Genomic DNA, 19268 nt, shown 5'->3' with positions numbered 1-19268 from the left:
ATTGTTTATACATATCTCAGATAAAACTATTACATTGTTTTGTTACGTATTTACTCAGTCAATGTATGTATATGTGTGTACGGATGTATCTATATACATGTCATAAATATCTGCAGATATTTGCATCTTACTATCCTGCGGTACTTTTTATATACGATATCGGTTTTATATATTTGCTTTTCGCCCGACTGTATAATGTGTTCCTATTCTCAAGAGTAAATTTTGACAGTTATCATCAGCATTTCAATATGTATTATATATTTATGTACGAATGCTATATATTCTGCAGATTTTTCCTTTTTGTTTCGAATGTGCTTAATCTGATATTATAATATCACCAAATAGATTTTATGATTGTTCGCATTTTGATAGATAGCTTTATTTATGACAATTAATATTGGCAATCTATTAGCGAAAAAAGGCAAACGAATATAATAATTATAAATAATGACGACATCAATATTTTTAAAATTCAAGTAGGGATTTGGGTTGAGATATATACACAAGTAGAAGTTTTACAGATTTACAGTCTGCTAATTTATCAAAAACTACAAGAAATATTTTCATGTTTGTACACTCTCGATTAATTATATCTTACTTTTGTAATACATTGAATGCCGAGTATGATATTTTCAAAATCTGGAAGAAAAATTAGAGAAAGGATTACATTAGAAGATTATGCACTTGTCAAAAATTTAGTTATATATATTAGTTATATTATTTTATTATATACATATACGATAATAATACTTACACCGCTATAAGATTGGAGAGATAAAGTTATCAAGAAGCTACTGGTAAATTTTATAGGCAGTGTACTACGCATCATGATCATCAACAGCTCCTTTCTTTCGCTTACTGATAACAAGTGCCAGTTCATTTTATATATCGCATCTCCTACGCTAACACTCTATAATAATTATTTTATATTAATATTAAATTATTTTCCTTTTACAGCTTTATATATACATATATAAACATTTATACTTTACATACATTTATATATATATATACGTTATTTCACATAATATATATATATATATATATATATATATATATATATATATATATATATATATATATTCATGAATGTGGGATATTTCCAATTTTGCGATGGAAGATTATTTCGCAAGCTTAAAACGAATAAAATTATACAGATGTTCGCGATTCTGAATCACATTAATTTACAAAATAAATCACTCAGACTCGTATACTTTGTAAATGTAATTCAAAATCACGAATATTTTCATAATTTAATTTTTCTCAAGCTTGCGAGATAATCTCGAATCAAGTATACGTTTGGATCGTGAAATCCAAATTTACCTTAAGTATGACTTCGTTACCAGACCAACAATAAACATAGATTTGTACGAACATACAGATAGTGTAAACTATCAAAGTAGCACTTTCGGATTCCATCATATGTGCTGACAGATAATATACACTTGTGCATAATACCAGTATACTGCCAAAGAATTGGACAAAAAGTACTTGATTGAATATAACGTTTACCGTTTTTGCGTATCTATAACGATGTTATATTAATTTTATATTAAGGTAATATGTAATGGGGTGGACAATGTTATCGTTATATATATTTTCAAAATTGTTTAAGCTTTAAAAATTATGGGAATACATCTCGTCGTGTTTTATTTCTTAAGACATAGCAGACATGATCTTAAAGAAGAATTAATATTTAATTTACTTTAAGAATTGAACAATTTAACATAATAATTGTTATTAAAATAACAAATTATTTTATAAATGTTACCAAGATATTAAAAAACAGCAGAGAAATAGTAGATATCATAATTAACAGATATTTCGTATTTTTGTATTTTATTCGTATATTTCAAAATATAAATGATAGAATTTACGGAAAGCAATGCATAAAAGAATTGATTCTCATACGACACTAACTTGTAAATACTGAGGTGATGATTTATGTATTCCGAAATTATTGCCCTTTCTTTATTCGATGAAACAGGTTTCAGATATTTAGCTGTCTTGTTAGATATTAATTTGTCGAGACGATTCTCGAAAATTTCAAACTGAGCGCACGTTTGCAAAAACAATCCAAAGACTAGGGTTTCCGTGCCGACATTAATGATAGTGCAGAAAATCACAGCCATGATTTGCTGAATGGATGTAATTAAGAACATCGGAGATACATCAATATCGTATGGCACCCATATTCTATAAGGCAAATAACCCTGTGTGATGTTTAGCACTGATCTTATTGTGACGCCTGTAACGGAACACGTCGCCAAAAGCGAATACTTAATTGAACATGACCTGTGAATAAAGAATAGTGATTATATTTTCTAAACTTCTGTACTTTTATAGCAGCTTAAAAATTTGCGTTTTTAATACACGTACAAAAATTTATAATCAAAATGACAATAAAAATTAAACACAAATTAATTTAAGTAAATTTTCTTCTATAGATGAGGAACTTAATATAAGATTTAATAATTTTATAGCTTTTTTTTTTTACAGAATATTTACTATTACATTAAATAAGAAAATTGATATATTTTTTGTAGCATTTGTATGATTATAGTCGAAGTTTTTCTAATGACGAAAGTTTTTATAATGATACGTGCTTACCTGATAAATTTATCAAATTTCTTTTGTATTGCCATTTCGTCTTCGTCTCGAGGTTTGCACGGTGGCTTCAACAATGTTTGTACCAGCTTGATAATTGCGTTTCGACGTACTACAACGATAGTCCCTTTACACGTAACAGCAACAATAGTCAGGAACATTAGAGTATTAGTGGCAAAATCATCGATATTGTTAACAACAAGAAGAATATCCATGAATTGTGTTATCATAAAAAAATATAACAAGCCTAGTACAGTAGAGGTAAAGATGCTGTATAACAACTTAGCGACGTTCGATGACCATTCGATAGGTCGCCATACACCGCCGACGGTATACATTGAAAAATTTAGAGAAAATAGTTGCATATTTTTAAGTAGAAATAGCTTATCGGGACATTGCACAAAAATATAGCACTTTTACATAAAATAACTAGAATAATCATTTATAGCATGGTATACTCTCTTCTTTTTATTTTTTTTTAAATATATTAATTAATTTTTACGAGTTGTTTTAGGAAAAACTCAATATATATAAAATAGGATATAATTTTTTATATGATATATTATACGATGATAAAATATTTTATGAGCGACGTTCACACTTCATTTTAAGCAATAAATATGAAAGATTTTATTCATCTAACACATAGATGATATTAGCGTTTGAGAATCAAGTGATCTTTAACCATGATAGAAATATATGCAAATATAACTTAAAAATAGATATTTATATCGCACACTTTTCCCAAAATATTGCTTCTCATATTTTAACAGCACAACACAAATGATAGACGCTATGGACTGTTTCAATATCGTAAAGACAATTAAACTTCAACTAAATAAAACGCGCATGTATCGCAAGAGACTATGCATGAATTTACTTTCTTTAATATCAGAGAACTCTATGCCATATTAACTATTTATCATTAGCAACTTGACATAAAGTCTATTATAGCGTATTACGGTGTACATTATTTTCCGTTTATACATAAATATTGTAATAACTGTAATGACAACTGTTTTCTTTACGTCGATCAAGTGGCATATTTCTATTTTTGTATCCAAGCATATTGTTACATTCCCATCGAATAAGATATCTATTTTTTATCGTCGGATACAATTCAGTGTAGACTGATATTTTCCAAGAGAAATATAAACATTTATATTTCCTCCATTTCATCGTTTGAAGAAAATATAACGAGTATGTATAGTACAATTAGATTTTCTCCAAGTTATAGAACCATCTACATGTGTCTCTATTAAATATGACGAGTGCAAGCATTATTAATTCTACCGTATATCGCGTGCTTCGTATAAGGCTTATAAAAAAAATAGTAAGTGTTTTATTCTTAGCGAATTAATCAAACAAAAGTTTTAAATTCATGTATCACGTTGTAGTTATAATGCTTATTGCCTAGTATTTTTAATTATAGTGATGTATCGTTCCTAGGCAAACATGTAATATTTTTTTATTAGCATTTTGCTTGAATATTTTAAAATTGACTTTAAATGTTTTATATATGTAAATTATTATAATTGTAGCAATTTATCTCTCTTCTTTTAAAGAAATTTTCATTTCTATGCATTTTGCCTCTATTTCTTTTAAATATCTTTACACATAGCTTTTTAGAAATAATGTATACTTCGATTAGAGGATAAAAAAAAAACAACATACGTCTCTCTTACATTAATTAAGAAATATTGAAATCTTAATAAATATTTCTAACAATTTTAGTGATTATTATATCTCACCAGTTATTTTTGTTAATAATTTTAAAAATTATTCTATATATTATAAAAATTCACAAATCAAATCACAAAATATTCTGGATTATTGATTGAATTAAGATATCTTCCAAATTTAATTATTTTTATATGCCTTTCTTAAAAATGACGCATAAGAAAATATCTGTATTGCATTCAAATTAGATGTTTTGTGAATGTTTGCAAAAAAACATTTGATTTCAATTTAATTTAATTTGTACTTATCAATGTGTGTTATGTGAATTCTCGATAATTTGTCCAAAAAATAAGAACTGCTATAACAGCTGTAAAAAAAGATATATCGAAATTTCACATTCTGAGATGAGTAATTTATTTATAAGGTTATCACGTACACGATATATATTGCGAAAGTATAAATTTAATCTTAAGATCGTTGCAAAAGATTAAATGCAGAGTAAGACGCTTTCAGAAGCTGTAAGATAAAATTAAGTTTAAGTAGAAATTAAACTCTTTACATTACAAAATATCAAAAAACCTTTAAGTTTTGATACCAACATTGCCATAAGAATCCAGAGACAACGTCACCAAAAAGCTACTGGTAAACTTGATGGATCGTGCGCTACGCTTCATAATCATCAATAGATCTTTTCGTTCGCTAACTGGCATCAATATCCAATCCATTTGATACACAGCTTCGCTCAATTCAGAACTCTGAAAGAATAAAAACAAGATTAGAATATGATGAAACGGTCATCGGCGGAATAATTTTTTGTGAAAAACTTGCAAAATTTTATTTTGCACAGCAATATATGCTATTCTTTGTCTGTCTCTTTTTATATAACACAAGATCCTTAATATCTTAAGTATAACTACCTTAAGTGTAACTTCGTTTCCAGCCCAACAATAAACAAAAATCTGAACAAACATGCAAAGCGCGTAGATAATCAAGGTGGCGACGTCTGAAATTGTCACGTGGGAAGATAAATAGTACAGACTTGAGCATAATACTAGTATGCTGGCGAAAAATTGTACGAAGATCACTTGGCTGAATATCTTGTTTATAGTTTTGGCAAGCCTACAAATATTTTTATATCATGTTGCAAAAATTAATATAATTAAAATATATACGAAAATAAAAAAATATTACAACTTATTATAAAATATTACGTATGCTACTACAAAAATCATCTAACATATTTAACACAGAAAGATACGTATATGTAAAATAACTTTATCATCTGCTTGACGAACCTGATTATACACAGGTGATGTAAAATATGCTCCGACAATCTGCCTGTTTTATTTCCAATAGCATCATTCAACGATATTCTGGGAGATTTCTCCTCGCTGAATTTCATCATTTTCTGCAGACGATGTTTCAAAATCTCAATCTGTGCGCATATTTGTAAGCAAAATCCCAATACCGTGGTCTCCGTCGCGACGTTTACAATCGTGCCAAAAATTATAGCCACGAGCTCTTGAATTGATGTAAACCAGAATAAAATGGGCAAGGTGTAATCGTACGGTACCCACATTCTATAGGGTAATTGACCCTCTAAAATATTGAGCACCCCTCCTATTATGGTACCAGTGACAGAAAACGATGCCAGAGATGTGTAACTTATGGAATATGATCTGTATTTCGCAAAAATATATAATAATCAGCATATAATGGCAATGTACAAGAGCAATGTATGTTGTGTGTGTGAGCATTTCAAAATTACATAAATTAACGAAAATGTTCAGTAAATATATTGAAAAATATCATCTTTGATTATCATACAATTACCATCACAAACGTATGAGTAAAACGCACTCGTTTAAATTAATTATATTATAATTATTCGATAGCACACTAATACATTTTTTATGAATAATTTAAAAAAATTAACTTACGATCAGAATTTCTCATATATTTGTTAAATTAAATCTTAAATCTCTTTAATTCAATTTATTTGTGTTGTCTTATTTTATTTAAGTGAATGACCACATGTGTTAATTTATATGCTAACAAGTTGTGACGTCATCAACGGTTAAACATACCGACCTGATCAAACGATCGAACTTCATCTGGATGTCGCTCTCTTTCTCATTGTTAGCTTCGCAAGGTTTCTTCCGTAGTGTTTCGATCAAATTGATAATTTCATCGCGACGTGTTACAATAGCAGTTACTTTGAACAATACACTGACAGCCGAAAGCAGCATTAAAGAATTTGTGGCAAAATCATCCACGTTATCGATAACAAGGATTATATCCAGCAATTGAGTCAGCGTTAGAGTTGTCAACAGATATATCGTGAGGCAAGTGAGCAGGCTATACAATATGTTGAAACATTTCGAGGACCATTCGATTGGTCGCCACATACCACTAATAGTGTATAAAAAAAAATTAAAAGAGAGTATCTGCATTTTTGTCTACGATACTATTAAAAGCGATAGACTTTCTTTATTTGCCGAAAAACCTTTTTAACATATTTAACTACAATATTAAGATGTATAAACAAAAAATAAATAATTATATATTTTTATTAAATCTTTTTAGACCTTCGTATACTTTTTTAAAAGGTATCTTCACAAATCTATGTTTTGCATATATTTTTGTACAGTAAAGTATCAAGCCTCAATTTCAACACCACAATTGCGAGTGTCTTGTGATTAATATTTATAGCCAAAAGAAATCGGATTACATAGCTTCAACAATTGTATAATATCTATAAAAATGAACTAATACATGATAACGCATACGCGACCAAGGTTCGTAAAGCACTACGGTTAAACGTCTTTGTCAAGTTTCGTTGTCCCTACATGGCTTAAAATTAATGATTCATTAATGACTGATACTTCACCGCCGGGTAACATATCTAATTGTAAGATATAATTATAAGGGGTGTAGTCGTTTGATGCATTTGAGGGACGTTATATTTCCGGTGAATTCCAACATATTGTCGCGTTCCCAGGAAACGAAATACACTTGCATTTAAACGTGTATTGCATAATTCTAACGACATTCGCGAAGCCTCAATTGACTCAATGAATGCAATACATGTTTTCTAAAAATATCTATCTTTAGTGCAAAAGTATGTTCTGAATGCTGGATACATATGTGACATATAATATTGTAACAAAATAAAACTTTCATCGAATTTGGAATATATTATATATTTGCTATATTTTGAAATATTAAACTCTAATTTTATTTTGCAATAATATTTTGTGAAAAATATAGCGGTAATATGAATCTCACAATTATTTTATAGAGAAGGAAGTTACCGGTTGATTTTCACCGGCGACTTACTTACATTTCAAGAATTTACATTACTCTATAGCCGTTAATTACGGCCTTAAGTCGCGACGTTTGCAATGACAGCTCCCGTTTTAACTATAATCATATGTTTCCATAATATTGTAGATCGCGCGAGAGAATATTATCCACTCGTCTCTCGCGACATATTTATTCCCGCTAATTCTGAAAATTTTATCCGGAATAAGTGAACGGCACGTGTGTACGCGTGTTCTCTTCACGCCACGTTCATTTATCCAAATTTCGTCATTCAACCTGTACACATTCCCGTTGTATTCGATAGTGTGATCCGTTATGAAAGGGATCCTCTCCGAGGAGATGATTATTTTTTTTATTTTTTATTTTTTTTTCGTCCTTTCAAGGTAAATCGTCGACCGTGAGCGAAATCCACCTTGGGGAGGGCGCATCAGGTTCTCGGACTTCCTCTCCGTCTCCGCACCGTTCTCTCATCTCTGTTCCCCATCTCTCTCATTTCACTCTACGGCTACATCACGCTACAGCGCGCCTCGGTGACACACTTCTGGCTGAATCTTCTTTTCTTTTTTTTTCTTTCCCCCCCCCCCCCCGACGTGTCTCACCTTCCTCCCGCGAGTTCAACGATCCATCCGAAACCGTGATCCGTGCCTCGGTCGGCATAAATAGGGAGAGAAGAAGGGGTCGGGCACCGCTAGTAGGACACCGTCCTCGATAACTCGTCGAAAGTACGCGATGATGGTGGTGGTGAACGTCGGTGATCTTACGAATGCTCTATCGACCTGTATACCATCGCTGTATTGGTGTCTCAGATGGACGCGGACAGGCTCATTATATTCGAAAATATATAGCGCCCGGAGCTGACGCGAATTCCCTCCTCCTCCTCCTCCCCCCCCCTCTCCCCCGCCTCCCTCCCTGTAATAGCGGGGGCAGAGGATGGGTCCGTGCGCCAAACATCAAGAACGAAAACCTCTTCACCTCAATCAACACCGGTAGCGCTGGTGAACGACTTGTAGAATTGTAGTGGTGACGGTAATAGTAGTAGTGATTCGTAACCGGTAGTCGTGCGAGTTGATACATATATGTATTGTACTCGTCCTCTTTAACATGTAAAGCGACGCTAGTCTTAGTAAAGACCACTCTGTCAGAGAGAGAGAGAGAGAGAGAGAGAGAGAGAGAGAGAGAGAGAGAGAGAGTTTATAAATAATATGCTTTTTTCGAGCAGTAATGAGTTGTATATCGTATATAATAGCAATAATTTTTAATTAATATATCTTCTATTGATATTATATGTGCCCTATAAACTTCTTCGCGTTATTCGTATAAATATATTAATTTAAAATATAACAATTAATTTAGAATAAATATTTCTAGATAATGGAATTAAGCGATATCTTTACAGGTCGCTGCTGAATCTAAAGACATCTATTTATCAATGTCAAAAAAAAAAAAAAAAAAAAAAAAAAAAATCATTTCTATTGACTTATTCGTAATCGTTGAAAGTTTCCCTTTTTATGGACTGCGAGCATTTCGGACTTTATCTCGTCGCATAGCGATACGAAACTTCCTGTGTTACGTTTACGCAAAAGATCTCCAGAGATATCGCTTATTAATGTGTGCGCGTGTGCGTGTACGCTAAATGCGCGCACGAAATATAACAATTCGCGGCGATACGCTCGACGGGTTGCTCATTGTGCGCCCTGCGCCCGTTGACGTTGCGGTAGAATGCCGAGATGAGACGGGTAAACGACGGCTGTCTCCTAGCTAGCTGGTATACACATTGTGTGCCAGTGGTTGGTCTACAACGGAGAGAGAGTAGACAACGGTGCAGATACCGGTGACGGAGGAAGTGGGCTTCATTAGTAGCGGTGGTGGCGTCGGCGGTGGTGGTGGTGATGGAGATGGTGGTGCTGGTTTGCTGGTGCTGGTCTACCGGTATACGGGTGGTGGTATAGTGAGTGCACGACATATTTCGCTTCTCTTTGTGAGAGTTCGCAGTATCTCGCCGCTACTCTCACGCAGGCGAGAGAGGCGGCTCAACACCTTCCTCCTACGTTCGGACGCGAACTGTCAAACGTCCGCGCGCGGACCTCATTCTCGCTCACTGCCGGCGCATTTCTCTACTTTCTTTGGTTTCCTACTCTCTTCTTCTTTTCGTCTTCTTTTCTTAATCCTCTTCCGATTTCCGCAAATGCCGTCCATCGATTCGTCCGCCAACGCGATCGCGTACGAAGAAAAGTGCGTGTCCTCTTCATCGGCGCCGGCTACCACATAAATAGCCAGGAGCGAGGAAAGAAAACTAGAATCGTCGTGAAAAATTCGTTGTGCGAATCGTCATTTTCACTGCCCTAGGGGTCACTCTCGCGGATAAATTTCTGCGTGAACGAACGTACGAACACGGAAGAGTGGAGGATCGTCCCTCGCGCGTAAAAGATTGCTCCAAAGTTAGTGCGATCGTGTTTAGCGATTTTTTCAAACGTTTATCATATGATACTGGATACTGTCAGGTAATGCAAATTCTTCTAATAAAGTTTTAAGATAAAAATAATATATCTGTTAATATTTTCAAAAAAATTGCATGCGACACAATGCAAGAGATGTTAATTTAATATTCTAAATAGTAATATATCAATCTTTTTTACAATGAAAACTTTTCAATGCAAATAATACATTATTCAATTGTCGAGTAATGTAATATACGTAGAAGAATATTTTCTCTCTCTTTGCTTATTTCTCTCTTATTTAAATATAAATTATATAAATTATATAAATTATATATATATATATATATATATAATATTCTAATATTTTATATATATATATATTTATATTACATTATATTTATATTTATTCATATTATATTGAATTAGAAAGCAAAAGAAAAATGATTATATACTTAATTACATCTCTTATACGTATAAGTCTATATTACGACGATGCTTACAGAATGTATCGCGTGCTACTTTTTCTCATCTCCATCTATGGAAGTATTTGTGGAATGCAATTCCCGAAGAAAGGAGATTTACCTCGTCAATATCATTCGCGTTACTTAATGTACGAGGAGCCATACAATATCGAGTTCAAGTACCACAATTACGAGCAGATGAGCCGCTTTCTTCGCGCGACGTCCCTTCGATTTCAAAATCTCACCGCTCTGTACTCGATAGGAAAGTCGGTGAAAGGTACGGATTCTCTTATATGTGTAAAGGAATGCGATGTGAATACATCATATGTTCAGAGATAAAGTACTTATATATAGGTATCATATCGATTTTGATAAAAGGAGAACATGGAAAAAATATTTCAAAACTTATAAACGTTTTATACAATTCTTTATGTGTTTAAAGTAAAAAAAAAAAAAATATATTATAATCTCAGACGACATATTTGTGCGACAGGTCGTGATCTATGGGTGATGGTCGTGTCGTCGTCGCCTTACGAGCACATGATCGGGAAGCCTGATGTAAAGTATATCGCTAACATACACGGAAACGAAGCTGTGGGACGCGAATTAATGCTACATCTCATTCATGTACGTAATTATCAGGCGTTGGAATTTCCATATCACGTTACTCGCAATGACCAAGCACGTATATACAGCATGTATATTTTTCATCGGATCATGGCGTAATATTCTGTGAAGATAAAAGAGATTTATATATACTCGAATAAGATTTTTTTATCTAATAAAATATTGTGCATCATCTGTGCTCTTGTAGCATCGCTATATTAATAATGCATGTATAAATATCATAATTTTTATAACACATTTATAATATAATCTTAATTAACGTATAATAATAATAATAATAATAATAATAATAATAATATAGCAACTTTGAAATTAATAATAATATTGACAATATTAATGATTTATATATTTGTTCGACAAACAGATGACACATATATGTTTCTAGATATAATTCTTTTCTCTTTTTTCTTCGTTTTAGAATCTCGTGACATCGTATGGATCAGATGCATATATTACGTGGTTATTGGATAACACAAGGATTCATATTCTGCCGTCAATGAATCCTGATGGCTTTGAAGTTTCTAAAGAAGGACGCTGCGACGGTGGTCAAGGCAGGTTAGATATTTGCATAGTTTTTTAATATCAATTTAGATCGATTTCAAACTTAGCAGTGAATCAATATATTTATATACACATACATATATATAAATGTTAAAAAATTATAACAAATGATATTTCCCTTGTCAGACATATGGACTATATATGTCTCTTCTTTGACATTTTTTTACAAAACTCTTTCATTTAAATTTGCATAAAATTTAATGTTTCAAAACTTAAAATAGCTATGTTCAGAATTCGTCTACATATTGAGCCATTCCATTTCCGTTGAAGACGGAAGACGAGGGAAAAATACTCCTGATTCTTTCATATTCTACGACTTGATAGGTATAACGCGCGTGGCTTCGATCTAAACCGCAACTTCCCAGATTACTTTAAGCAAAACAACAAAAAGAGCCAGCCGGAAACCGAAGCTGTCAAGGAATGGGTCTCGAAGATTCAGTTCGTGCTCTCGGGCAGTTTACACGGCGGTGCTCTCGTAGCCAGTTATCCCTTCGACAATACCCCAAATTCGCGTAAGTTGAAAATTTCTTCATCTTTTGTACGATCATTGTGTGTGCCGAATTAATCGTTAAAATAATCGAGTGGCGCGATCGTCCACAGTCACAGAATTCCTATCGTATCATCATTTTTTTTGCTTGAAATAATCTTGAAAAAAAAAAAAAAATAGGCGTTACTATTTTTTACGAGTGCCTTCCAGCAACGCATTTCGATTCCGAATTCTGTTAACGTTCCATTTATGTAAGATTACAGACAGCTATGACTATAACTGCGCGTAGCTCTGAAGCTGTCATGATATTATGTAAACTTTCATGCCGTCAGGAATATGTCGATCAGCGCCACTATGTGCAGGTATTGTGCAATATATGATTATTTCATTAGCGTTCAATAATCAGCGACATTATCATTTACTTAAGAAATAAAAAAAAAAAAATATATATATATATACATATGTATATAATTATTCTTTATTATATCTTTGATATCTTTCGATAAAAGATTGATTCACAGATATGATTTCAAAAAAAAATAAATGATAAAGTCTACGGTTTTATAATGGAACTTGTAGAAGAAGAATAGAAGAAATATAGAAAAAATAGAATAGAAGAATTGTAGAAGAAATTATACTTCCGCACCAACTCTTGCGATATACTGTACGCCGAATATATGAAAACGAAATATACATATAATAAAAATAAATATTCTGATTACACGCTTCTGGCATAAAATGCATGTCCTTGTACGGCCTGGCCCTAGCAAAAAAAAAAGGATGGAACACTATACAAGATGGAATATAATTTACGATAAAAAGAAGATGATTTCTCGTGTAAGAGTAAAGTTATTGGCGCTTCGAGACCGCTACTCTCCTATCGAGAGGAAGATAATTTTGAAAATATGAGGAAAGAAAGATAGGATAAAATTATCCTAAATTTCAAATAACAGCCTGTAGGTTACACGAATCATCTTCGGAATATCGAGATACGGATGACATCGCTCTATTGTTTGTAAAAAACTGTAACAATCTCACGTTAAGGGAATAGTGTTTCAGAGTTTCACGGCGACGCCGAGTATCTCGCCGGACGATGACGTGTTTCAACATTTATCGTTGACGTACTCCCGAAACCACGGATCCATGTATCAGGGATTACCGTGCTCGCCATCTCAACCTGCATTTAAACGCGGAATTACTAACGGCGCCGAGTGGTATCCGCTTACCGGCGGAATGCAAGACTTTAACTACGTGTGGAACGGATGTATGGAAATTACCTTGGAACTTTCTTGCTGCAAATACCCGCCGGCCTCGGATCTACCGCATTATTGGGAGGAAAATCGAGCGGTGAGTCTTGTGGAATATATTAAAAATATATATCGCTCTTCCTACAAAAATTTCGTAAAATATAAATTTCTTTTTTAAGATATTTAATTGAAAAGCAATATTCATCGCGATTACAGCAACGATTTATCATTCTGTTGTAAATCTGCATCAAGTCTGTGGTTGCGAATGATGCAAGACTCAATTATTTGTTAATTACGCTGCCAATATACTAAAATAACGAATAATCTGTTGAAACAGCGCGTATAATGTATTTCGTTATTTTTTTAGTCTTTAATCAAGTTCTTGGCAGAAGCTCATAGAGGTGTTCATGGTTTCGTTGTCGATGAAAATGGTAATCCCATTGAGAGAGCGTCGGTTAAAGTAAAATCACGAGATGTCAGTTTTTCGACAACCAAATATGGCGAATTTTGGAGAATTCTCTTACCTGGCGTTTACAAATTAGAGGTACGTTGCGGAGTGTATTCTTTCAAATACAGCTATTCTCCTATCTCTCTATTAACAAAATTAATGATACGATTAAAAATTCGTTAAAAGTAGCGCTATTTATATTTTGCCACATCATCTTCAAAGATACATTTATTTTCTACGTCAGGTATTCTCAAATGGATATATACCTCGTGAGATTGAATTTGTGGTAATCGAGCAGCATCCGACGCTCCTCAATGTTACGCTTTACTCACTAAAGGTAAGCAATGTCAATAATCCAAACACAAATATGCACGATGTTCACGCATTTTTTTCCTAATATATATTTGAAACTATCTTTTATATTCATGGGCTGAAAATTCGGCGATTTTTAAATTTTATCAAAAAAAATTAATCACGGAATCTGTCAAGTGTCAATCAGCGACATATACAATATTTTTCACACGATTGCTCTTATATATTTTATAAGATACGCTAAAGTTCTTTATATTTCTCCGAAATAGAGGCAGTACAACGATGAAAATGGATCTGTTTTGTATACTGGAAACACTGGTGGAAGGCCTTATCCGCATCGAGATCATACGTTGCCCTACCGACCGCAATCGGGAGTTAATACCGCGGCCGATGCCAACAGCGGTATCTTTTCGTCTATTAGTAATGGATTTAACACCTTTGTGACCAACCTCTTCGGATAATATGCCGCGCGCGAAAGAATATTTAATTATTTATTTCTTCTCTATATATGTTATTGTGTGTATAAAGTAAAATGAAGTTTGGTCTATTCGTGGCTTTACGGGAAAGCCGGGGCAAAATGCGAACAGATTCATAATCCGATTAATCGGCAAAATACTGCCAAACATAGCGCGAACTATTGTACGTTTAAATCTGATATAATCTTTACATGTTATGAATTTAATTTATGGAAACTCGTTAAATGTGTATTGAAAAAAAGAACGTACTTTTTATTGTAGTTATAAAAACAGAAACATACAACTGTATATTTTCATTTTATACAATCAGAAGTACCTAATGTAGAAAATATAGTGCTTGATATCTACAGTATCAACATAATTACCGATTAATATCAATATAATTACCAGTTAATTCTCCAATTTAGATGATAAATTCGTTGTTTATATTATATTAGTTGTTATCTTTCTTATTTATAGTAATGACGTGAAATTACAACTGTCAAATAAAAAAAAGAGATATCAAGAGTATTTATTATTCCTTAAACTCCGTAATCATCCGTACAATAGCCGCAATCCACGTTGCTGCGGCGTATGCGCCAGCATCCACTTCTGTCAAGTACCGAGTTTGTTTTACGTAACTAGCTCGTCCTGCTCTATAATCAAATGCATATTAAATATGCTTTTAAAATTAAAAAGTATAATTTTAATTTTCCCGCAGTTATAGAGTTCTCTAATTTCTGGCGCATACAAGGTAGCATTTTTTTTAACATTTGAATAAACACATCAATTTATCTTTGTTTTTATACTCACTGGGGTTTCATATCTTTCGTAGAATTGCATCCTTTCCATGCCGCCGCGACTAATCTATCGTAAAAATCACTGGGATGTTCTTTCAATATTCTTTCGTACATCGTACACGTCGCGTCCATCGTATCGATCTAAATATATCGATTAATACAATCTTCTTATAATTTTAATATATTTCTATAAATACTGCATTTTGACGATATAATTAATTTCTTTTCAATCATAATAAAATTGCCAGCACACAGCAATCCATCGCCATTAATAATAACATACTTTAACGGTGTGTATAAATACGAACCATAGTTCTGTCTCCAGCTTTTGCTTTCCCATATTTTTGTAAACAATTTAATCCGCTACGGAACGCGCAGAACCAAACGTGTCGCAAATTCTCTCCTTGCTTGGATAAAGCCAACTCCTTCGCACCAGCCGTAAAGAATAAACAATACAGAGCTCCGGATGTTCCGCCCATATGTGCCTCCGCTATATTTGCTATTTCCGATAACAACGCTGCTGGATGCGACAGGGATAAGTTATCCAAATTATTCAATATACCTATAAATATACAGAAAAGAGATTATATTGTATAATAAGTTTATTCAATAAGTTTATATAATAAAAGCGTCAATATTATTTCAATATATCGAATATCAATATATGTATATATTCTAAATTTTCAATAAATAGATAAAATAAGTAAGATATATATATACGTATAATATACCCGTGCGTCACATACCGTCGGCAAATCTTTTCACAGTCGAACCACAATCTCCGTCTCCGCAACCGCGGTCCAGCTCGTTGAGATGCGCCTCTTGCTCGACAACAGCCGCACACGCGTTTTTCAAACACAATTTGATCAGACATTGCTCGCGTACATTTAATGATATTCCTATCTTCTCTACTTTCTTTTTCTCCGCGTCTTTAAACGGGGTGCGAGTGACAGTCGAAGGGATGCTGTAGCTGCAACCCGGCCAGCAAGGTGCCGTCGTTTCTTCGTCGAGGCACTTGACGAATATATTTCCGTGACTTTCGGTTAATTTGAGCAAACTCACATGTATACCGGCGCTATTCAAAGATGTCATTAAAACACCAGAATAGACGCGAACAGGCTCTATATTCATATTTTCTGTGAATCGAAAAAAATCAATGTTATTATTGTATAATAAAAGAGAGATTGTTAAAATAGAGCGAGTTATAATGAAAGTTATTCTTACAAGAACAAAAATAAACATTCGATAGAAGATCGAAGATTCAAACTTTAACAATTTGTCAAAGAATATAATTAATATAGTATAATCAATCTGCCACGCTTTAAATTGCCCGTATTATACACAAGAAAATTAAGATAACATTATACTCACGAAGCTGAATTACAATCTCGTGAACGACGATCCCTTGCTCCAATTGACTTAAAGCACCGAAATTGTTAACTATTACCGCGACCGAGTCATTAGCGGCCAAAGATAAGGCCTCGCAAATGCGTTTCAGCATTAACGTCACCAGTACGGATGCGGTCCCGAGCTTGATTCTTTCGTATCCCGCCTCCCCGTGTACACCCATTCCACACTCTATCTTGTCCTGTGCAAGCTCGAACATGAGGCCTTGACCTGCATTCAATTTTTTCTCGGTAACATACAGGGTGATTCTAAAATAAACTGTTGGATATCGTAGATGGATATTGTTTCATTGATATAAAATTAATTTCCCTTTTTTTAATCAAATATGTTAATACGGAGTTTCTGTCAGCGGCTTCTCGCTAAGATTGCTTATATCTCTTCGAGATATTTTAGAAAAACTATGCTTATAAGCAACACGATAACGATGCGAGAATAAATATTCGAAAGTAGTTGCCTGTCTAGCGATACTGACCTATATATATATATATATATATATATATATATATAGGTCATATATATATATATATATATATATATATATATATAACGATACGCATATGTATAGGTGTCTCGTCTCGAATATAACGGTAACTTACGATTGTCTTGAATTGTCACGTTACCTGGTAAAGCGCAGGCGGATAGCCCGATTCCGTAGGTCGCTGTGTTTCGCGATACGCTCTGCGCAATTTCTGTTACTTCAGCTAGAGAAAGTCCTCTTTCGGCGAAAGCGCCTGCGATTTTGATAACGAATAACATGCCCACAAGCCCGCGTTTACCAGCCACGCTCTGCTCGTTTGCGGGAATGCTGCAGTCATCGCCGACGATTATTTCCTCCACCTGAACTTTTTGAGATATCCATGTTAATATCTTCATTACTACGTTCTCTTATTTTTTTTTTACTCTTGTATATATTTAAAAAATATATCTATATACAGGAAATGCAACAAATGAGATTTTATCACCTTGATGCCCGCTTGTTGAGCCTTCTTGATCGCTATGCCGAAATTCAAACAGTCTCCCGTATAATTAGGCACCACGACCAGAATGCCAGCTAGAAGGAGATGATAATGTGACGTTAATGAAACATTCTTTACAACAATAAACCGGACACAAAAAGCGTACAAGATATATAGAACCTTTGTTATTTTCTACAATGCACCGAAGAGCGTGTGTGATATGTATAGACGGTGGTGCCGCAAAAATAGATCCCGCTACGGATGCTGTCAACATACCGCTTCCGACGAAGCCTAGAAATATTTTTTAAAATGCTGTCGTGTTGTTGAACAAAAATCGACGAATTTTCTTAAAAGGGAAAAGATCTTTTTTACCACATGATTAACAAGCATCTTTTAAAACATTTAATAATAACGCTCACACAAATCGAAAAAGATATAAAATATAGAGAAAGAGAGATTTGGAATGCTATTAATAACAATTTCAATTTTATTCCAAGAAAGATACTCCATTATTCATTTTATATATGAATAAAATCAAAGATTTTTCGATTACGAATCTCTTCAACAATACGTGTAGAGAACGGCATGGAAATTAATTACCTGCGGCAAATGGTTCGTGTCCGCTGCCGCCACCGCAAACCAACGCCACTTTATCTTTACGATTTCTGCACTAAAAGATACAAGTAAATCGCACTTGAACGAGTGTATTACTTATAACAGAGTAAACGAAAAATTTGAATTAAATTCTAATAACACAGCACGAAAGAAGGAACCGCGTTTGGTGTATCGAATACTTTAGATACGTCCCTGTTATTGTCGCGGTCCGATATCATAATCGAATCCAATGGCACTAAATTGGAAGCGATCATGAATGCAATTACGGATGTGAAAGCGTATTTATACATACATCTGGCGACAATACGACTCCGTGCGATGCGTGATACTCTAATCTCGGATACGCATAAGATAATCCCGACAAAGTCTCCGATACGGCGTCATCTAACGAATTAATCAAGTTCTTCGAGGTTGTCATTTTCGACGGGATCAAACGGGTATACTACTAATCGAACAAATCCAAACATGCGAACGGGGGGGAGGGCTGCGTCGATCTTTGCTTTAAGATCGCAGGTTATCGGAAATACGCTTTGAGTGACGTATTTGTCGTTTGATAACAGAGATCTACGGGCCAGACGGCGCGACGGAACTGACATTTATACGTTTAATTCTTTACGCTCGCTCAATGAGTCAGGGCGAGTGATATTTACGTAACTCTTATAGTCAAACGTTTTCTCGATAATTATATTAAACGTTGAGAAAAAATATACGTATAAGCTTCGTTTATAAATCTTGTGGCTAATTTGTAGTTAATCCCTTGCCAAGGTAAATTCAACTGAATATATATATATGTATATATATATATTTTAAATATTCTCTTCTTCTCGATCTTGGATGATACAA

At 33.7% G+C, this 19268-nt stretch overlaps 3 protein-coding genes across 5 annotated transcripts; 1 reads left to right on the top strand and 2 right to left on the bottom strand.

The window, feature by feature from the left end:
* Window positions 1-509: 509 nt before the first annotated feature.
* On the bottom strand, window positions 510-6936 carry LOC138936702 (uncharacterized). Its single transcript, XM_070302317.1, has 10 exons — window positions 6379-6936; window positions 5583-5966; window positions 5205-5406; window positions 4887-5042; window positions 4762-4803; window positions 2611-3020; window positions 1921-2295; window positions 1324-1525; window positions 755-910; window positions 510-639 (listed from the first exon to the last, which is right to left on the bottom strand). Exons 1-10 carry the CDS (start codon window positions 6738-6740, stop codon window positions 595-597), a joined length of 2334 nt encoding a protein of 777 aa, XP_070158418.1. The 5' UTR covers window positions 6741-6936; the 3' UTR covers window positions 510-594.
* On the top strand, window positions 3754-15084 carry LOC138936000 (carboxypeptidase D). 3 transcript variants are annotated; one of them, XM_070301018.1, is made up of 10 exons: window positions 3754-3807; window positions 10552-10787; window positions 11004-11137; window positions 11556-11692; window positions 12023-12210; window positions 12518-12547; window positions 13237-13532; window positions 13800-13976; window positions 14125-14217; window positions 14462-15084. In XM_070301018.1, exons 2-10 carry the CDS (start codon window positions 10553-10555, stop codon window positions 14651-14653), a joined length of 1482 nt encoding a protein of 493 aa, XP_070157119.1. In that variant the 5' UTR covers window positions 3754-3807; window position 10552; the 3' UTR covers window positions 14654-15084. The 3 variants fall into 3 exon arrangements, with proteins under 3 accessions (XP_070157119.1, XP_070157118.1, XP_070157120.1); XM_070301017.1 differs by lacking the exon at window positions 3754-3807 and adding an exon at window positions 9193-10112; XM_070301019.1 differs by lacking the exons at window positions 3754-3807; window positions 12518-12547 and adding an exon at window positions 9197-10112 and having other exon boundaries at window positions 14462-15083.
* Window positions 14972-19106, bottom strand: LOC138935999 (triokinase/FMN cyclase). Its single transcript, XM_070301016.1, has 10 exons — window positions 18718-19106; window positions 18411-18480; window positions 17991-18101; window positions 17817-17905; window positions 17475-17691; window positions 16819-17064; window positions 16194-16583; window positions 15756-16009; window positions 15461-15588; window positions 14972-15303 (listed from the first exon to the last, which is right to left on the bottom strand). Exons 1-10 carry the CDS (start codon window positions 18841-18843, stop codon window positions 15183-15185), a joined length of 1752 nt encoding a protein of 583 aa, XP_070157117.1. The 5' UTR covers window positions 18844-19106; the 3' UTR covers window positions 14972-15182.
* Between the last annotated feature and the right edge of the window lie 162 nt (window positions 19107-19268).

This window comes from Polyergus mexicanus, unplaced genomic scaffold (genome assembly GCF_030449975.1).
Source record: "Polyergus mexicanus isolate NDT 795.1 unplaced genomic scaffold, iyPolMexi1.0 SCAF_9, whole genome shotgun sequence".
NCBI classification, from domain to species: Eukaryota; Metazoa; Arthropoda; class Insecta; order Hymenoptera; family Formicidae; genus Polyergus; species Polyergus mexicanus.
The sequence above is the reverse complement of the archived record's forward strand: the minus strand, read 5'-3'. Positions and strand labels throughout refer to the sequence as shown.

Bases quoted from the DNA above. Each gene is read 5' to 3' on its own strand.
- LOC138936702 (XM_070302317.1), bottom strand. From the start codon at position 6,740: ATGCAGATACTCTCTTTTAATTTTTTTTTATACACTATTAGTGGTATG. The intron at 5,967-6,378 runs GTCGGTATGTTT...TGCGAAATACAG, and splicing joins AAGTTCGATCGTTTGATCAG to ATCATATTCCATAAGTTACA. The intron at 2,296-2,610 runs GTAAGCACGTAT...CTTTATTCACAG, and splicing joins AAATTTGATAAATTTATCAG to GTCATGTTCAATTAAGTATT.
- LOC138936000 (XM_070301017.1), top strand. From the start codon at position 10,093: ATGATACTGGATACTGTCAG. The intron at 11,693-12,022 runs GTTAGATATTTG...ACGACTTGATAG, and splicing joins TGCGACGGTGGTCAAGGCAG to GTATAACGCGCGTGGCTTCG. The intron at 13,977-14,124 runs GTACGTTGCGGA...TTTCTACGTCAG, and splicing joins CTGGCGTTTACAAATTAGAG to GTATTCTCAAATGGATATAT.
- LOC138935999 (XM_070301016.1), bottom strand. From the start codon at position 18,843: ATGACAACCTCGAAGAACTTGATTAATTCGTTAGATGACGCCGTATCG. The intron at 16,584-16,818 runs GTGAGTATAATG...TTCGATTCACAG, and splicing joins CGAGATTGTAATTCAGCTTC to AAAATATGAATATAGAGCCT. The intron at 16,010-16,193 runs GTATGTGACGCA...GTATATTTATAG, and splicing joins TGTGAAAAGATTTGCCGACG to GTATATTGAATAATTTGGAT.